The following is a 6014-nucleotide window of genomic DNA, read 5'->3' as shown; positions in this document are numbered from 1 at the left end:
GTGACCGTAGACTTACCACTAATAAGAAAATTTTAAAGTTCAAATTTTTTTCCCTGTTATGGACTCTGTTTTACCACAACTTGTAGCTCGATGTAAAGGAACACATGAGGTAGTTGAAACTTTTTCATTTTTAAATCCTACTTCATTTTTACCAAAAACTGAAAAAGAAAGTTGTCAATGCATCATATGACTTCACATTAAAGTATAGTAATGATATCAGCACAGATTTTACCCGAAAATTATTAAGTTTAAGAACTAGTTTACAAAAACATCAACTTAAAACTATTAAGAGCTTGGCCATTTATATTGTTGAAAATGATTTATCCATTGTATTTCCAGATGTTTTAAGCGCATGTGTAATATTTATAACCATACCTATTACTGTTGCAAAAGCAGAGCATTCTTTTTCTAAATTAAAAATAATAAAAAACTATTTGAGAAACTCAATGAGTCAAAATAGACTAAGTAATATTGCAGTATTAAACATAGAAAGAGAAAGAACAAATGAAATAAATAAATTATCACAAATAATTAATAACTTTGCTAATATCAAATCAAGAAAAAAAAACTTTTTGAAATAAATGTATTTAAGTATTAAAAACTATTTATAATATTGTTGATTTTTATTTTTGATCTATTTCAAACTTTTTATATTTGTTTCCTTCAATTTTAGCACAATGTTGAGAATTCAGTCATTACTCATTATTATATTAATTATTAATGATTTCGATTGACTCGATTTATGTTATACTAGCATACATTAATACTTCACGTCTAAGAGGTATAGCCGTATAGGTAAGGAAATAGTGAGTGTACCTAATGTGTGTTTTAATATTTAATATATCAACACGTTAAAATAAATAGACATGTGTTATGTCAAGCAAATTTTTTTTAAGGGGCCTCCAATTGGCATTTACACCTCGGCCTCCCGAGACTTAGATCCGGCACTGAATATACACATAATAGTATACCTAGAGAGTCTATATAAGCAGTATACCTATTGGATATTTTTAATTTAACAGTATAATATGAAGCCTGCACCATAGATATAGATATATATAGATATCTATGGCCTGCACATAGTTATTGAGTGTTTCCACCACAGACTAGATGAAATTTTCATCTAGTCTGTGGTTTCCACCATGAACTAAGATAGTTAATTAAGATAGTCTATCTTACATAGTTTATGGTTTACACTTATCGTGATCACACGACTGTATACCCAAGTATTGTAGTTTTGCAGTGTACACTTTGTACTTTGCAGTTTGCAGAGTTCGATTATGACATTATTTCATGTGTAGTAGTTCATGAATTATAATTTATAATATAGCACAGTTTGTGACATTTTGAATTTATTTTGATATATCCGTGGTTGATAGCAATATCATATTCTATTATCTTTGTTTTTGGAAGATCTGACCTTCCGGAAACAGTGTGGTCACACTGCATTTATCACCGTTGTCAATCTGCAATGCAGCCTGCTGAATCTACAGCTGATGCTGTGGCGACGGTTGTGTTGTACTCAGGTACCTAACTTTTCTAAAATAGTAAGCTCTTCAAAAACTGTTTACTCTATAGTTCTGTACCCTGTAGTATATTATATGCGTATAGAGTACGGATTACGGACAAGTATGGTGATTACTGGGTGCTGCATTGCTGCATTCGCGATACATGTATAATAAAACTCGTCGAGACTGAAAGTCTGAGCTCTTGCGATTCAGTGTTACTTTCCGTCTTCCGATCTTGTATTCTTGTTGATGAAGGATAGATCTAATCGTTGATAACGTTCATGTCGTTTTCATTTGCTTATTGTTATCTATAATAAGTAATAAGTATTAATATTTAATAATTAATTCACTCGCGTCTCGTGATTATTGTCCATTCATCTATCATAGATATATTTCGTAATTTCGGATCACCGAATATAAATAAAATAAGTAATATAAATAATCAACCTGACACGTCCTGTAGACCTCGTATATTTCAGCATGTGATTTGACCCAGTTAAATTTAAACAATCGCGTTTTCACTTATAAGTTTTACACATCTGGAAGGTGCCTGTATGTTTTAATTAGTTTCTATAAAATATACTTCACGCATGGCCCATGCCCGTTTAATGCATTAGCATTGTTCATTATGTTAAAAGACATCAAAAACGTTATGAATTCCAAAAGGTTGAACAGAGATTCAAAGGTATCGCATGCATTCGTTCAGGATACAAGAACTGGAGAGGTCTATGATGTGAAGACTGACAGTGACGTAAGTATTGTACCTACCTGTCAGTCTCTGTTTTAAATGTGTAACTGATTTTTTTCTGTTTAAACAGTTTCTCTTCGGGCGCTTTCTGAAATCCTCAATAGTAATTGAAGAACTATACATTTCTCGCTCTCATTCTACCATTAGATATGAAAATGATAAATTTCTCCTTAAGGACAACGTAAGTATATACCTATATAAACATCTTTATTAAATATGACATAAAGTGGACTGTGAATTGTCTACTGCTTTGTATGATCTTACTGATAAATAATACTGTTAGTAAAATGGTGTAGACCTCAACAAATTGTTAGTTTATCTTGCAGTGGTGTCTCATAGGTAAATATTGAGGGGAGATATACAATGATTGGATGACTAATGGGTACTACAGTTTCAATGTATATCCTGGGCTGCCGACAATGAAGGTCTTAGGGTCTAACAAACCATGTTCAAATCATTTTTTTAACACTGATTTTATACCATGGTTGGTAAGATATAAAACAGCCGACCAAAGTCAACAACTTGCATACACAAATAAACAGAAAACAATTATATATTATTATTTTGGCATAAAGTATATTTGATTTTGTGATATCAACTTTTAACTAAAAAATTATTACTTTTCATACATGGGAGGTCATTATATTACATTTGAAGCTTTTTAATCTAGAAAAACAATTTTATAAGACCATTTACCATAGGTGTTTTTAATATATTATATTATAATGAATCATGATCATTGTTAAGAATACAAGGTACTGTCTCACTGTCACCTTGGTCCGTGTTCAGAATTTTCTTGTTATTCACTATATTAAATAATATTGTTTAGATAAAATAATTGCACTAATCTTTAAATAACCAAGTACCTATAATATAATGATCTTTATTAACCACATTTAAATAGCCATCTAACTCAAAGTGTAGTAGTTGAATTATTTGATTTATTTTGGTTGGTAACGACTAAGCAAATAACCGCGTTCAAAGTTAATATCTTTCATATTCTTGTTTAAAAACTAAGCATTTGTTTTTCTTGATGCAACTGCGGGAAATTTGAGGTGCAAATTTAAAACTGCTGACAATATTTCCCCAATTGATTTTTGTTATTTTTTTTATTTCAAAAGCCACTAATATACAATATTATTAAAATACTCAATTATTACAATATTATAAAGTACAAAATATAATAAATTAACAGTATCTAATAAAGCCAGCTTCCAATATAAAAGTGATACAGATTTAGTATTTAAAATAGAGTAGAGGTTGGAAGAAATATTGAGCGTTTTAAGTTAAATAAAATAATTAGTTTAGCCTGCAGAGCATGGCAATCATATAAAATATGAGTGAGGTCACAAGTACATTAATTTGAATGAAGTGTACAAAAAGGAGAGTCATTTTAGACAATTTTGAAAGTGTGAATTGGTAAAAACTAATAAAGTATACCTATACATAAACAATTAAATTGAACAATATATAGTCTATAAATTTAAGTTTTTAAACAAAGTACCTAGTGTTAATATTTGAAAAATGCCTTAACTGGAGCTCGCATCTAAAACAATAACGAAAATCTGTTAACTCTAGACTGCATCTCCTGAGACCCCTATTAAAATCGAAACTCTCTCTAGCTAACAAACTTACGATATACAAATCAATAATTCATCCGGCTTGGCTTTACGGCATCCAACTATGGAGGCCAGCAAATCCATCAAACACTAAAACCTTGCAAGCATTCCAATCCATATGCCTACGCTTAATAACATCTGCCCCTTGGTATGTAACCAACAAAAACCTCCACAAAGACCTTAATATTCCAACCCTCAACGAATTAGCCAAATTCCACTTAAAACTTCGCGCTCATTCAAATCCACTAATTAAAAATCTATCCACTACCTCACTCATTTCTAGAAGGTTAAAACGAAAATGGCCAAGAGACCTACTCAATGCTTAAAAAAATAAAAAATAAATGATTAACTAACGAAAAACTAAAAAAAAAACCTAATTTCTGGTCTGGTCGCACTGCTGAGAGCCTTCCTATTCTTATTAATGTTATTTTATGTCACCACACTTACTTATTATACCTTGTCTGTTGTAAAGATTGTAAATATACTATTTGAAAAAAATAAAAGAGAGTAAGTTATTAAACCAAGTTTTTTTTGACGATATTGGGTGTCATATATCTATATTTTAAGCTAAGTTTGCAGATATGTAAAGTTTTAAAATCAAGTCTAGGGTAGATGAGTAAGAAAAAGGCATATTAGATTAAATGTGGAGATTTGGTAATATTATCAGCAACCTCATTACTATGTATCCCAATACGACTGGGAATCCAAAGGAAATGAATAATATAGTTGAATAGATTGAGGGTGAAAATAAGAAACTTAATACAAAAACATGCATGGCTTAGAGTCAGACGCTATTAAATAATTATACAAAATGTATAGCCAGCAGAAAGGGGAGAGACTGATCCATCGGTATAAATAACAATAAAGTTTGAAAAATGTATATTAATTATTAAGGTAATTCAAAAAAGCTGCGTTAACCATGGAGTAAGACATTGCTTTAAGATTATTAGAGGTCAGATCTGAAAATTGATGTTTAGATTGAACACGAGGAGAATAAATTAGAGAATCTTATGATAGTTTGTAAAGTGAAGATATTTGTTATTATCGTATAAGTAAAAAAAAGTAAAAACTTCATTAACAACTAAATTTTATTATTTTTATGCAAAATGAAATGTTCTAATTTTTAATTTTTTTTTATGTATAATATGTTGGAAAAAGTTTCTCTGCCAAAAAGCTTGATAATATAATACATGATCCTCTTGTAGTTTTTTTAAAATTATTTGTAAAGCATTTACAAATACTGAAAGTTATGTCACATACCTCTGCACAATTTTTTAAATAAAAATAAAAATAATAGTTTATTTTTCTATTTTTTAATTATATAGGTAGTTAAAAGTTGATAGTACAAAATCAAATATACAATATACTATATTATAATGCTTAGAATTTAGATCATATACTACGTATTCTTATACTATACTAGTATATGATATTATGATTTAAGACTATATGCCAAAATCTACATATTATAAGCATATGAATTTGTTCTGATTCATCATAGTCTAGCCGGAATCGCTGAGGCTATGAGTATGAAATTTTATCAATAGTTTTATGATGTAGACACACTAAGAAAAGACTTTTTAAAATTTGCATTTTAAAGAGGTCCTCAAACAAGAATTTTGAGATTCTTGGTGGGAAATGAAATTTTTTTTTGTATATTAATGGTTACCATTGGTTACTTGGGCAGATAAGGTAAAAACTGATGTCGCGCATTGTAACTTTCTAGAACAGTACCCAGAGTCCCAGAAACAACTATTTTTAATAAATTAAGGTGAGTGATCAAATAAATAATTAAAGTATTAATATTGGTAATGATCTAAAGACAATACATCATATAAAAACTGATAAAAAAAGTTATAACACAAAAAAAAGCACAAGTCGAGTTATTTAGCTAGTAAAATTTAATTGTATTCTGTTAATATTTGTGTACTTATGTAAATTGTTGACACTGGTTGGGTGTACTTTATCTTATTGACCACGATAGCCCTATATAGACTCAGCATTTTTTAAATTTGTTGTTACTTTTCCTCGTGAAGTTCTTAAGCTCAGTGCTTGAATAGCTGGGGAGGGTACGCAGGGGGCAGAGCTCCCTTACTATTTATATTATTTTTTTACTTGGACGGTACAAACTTATGACCG

General features: G+C 29.7%; 1 protein-coding gene across 3 annotated transcripts in view; it reads left to right on the top strand.

The window, feature by feature from the left end:
- Nucleotides 1-6014, top strand: part of LOC100163438 (E3 ubiquitin-protein ligase RNF8) — a 19880-nt gene that overhangs the window by 5725 nt on the left and 8141 nt on the right. The window contains exons 1-3 of one of the 3 annotated variants that reach the window (XM_003247521.4): nt 683-1526; nt 2147-2259; nt 2327-2437. In XM_003247521.4, coding sequence (XP_003247569.1) covers nt 1472-1526; nt 2147-2259; nt 2327-2437 — 279 coding nt within the window. In that variant the 5' untranslated portion in view covers nt 683-1471. The other 2 variants (XM_016808051.1, XM_003247520.4) reach the window with 2 other exon arrangements.

Source organism: Acyrthosiphon pisum, chromosome A1 (genome assembly GCF_005508785.2).
Source record: "Acyrthosiphon pisum isolate AL4f chromosome A1, pea_aphid_22Mar2018_4r6ur, whole genome shotgun sequence".
Lineage (NCBI taxonomy): Eukaryota > Metazoa > Arthropoda > Insecta > Hemiptera > Aphididae > Acyrthosiphon > Acyrthosiphon pisum.
Note: the sequence above shows the minus strand (reverse complement) of the source record. Positions and strands in the feature narration are given on the sequence as shown.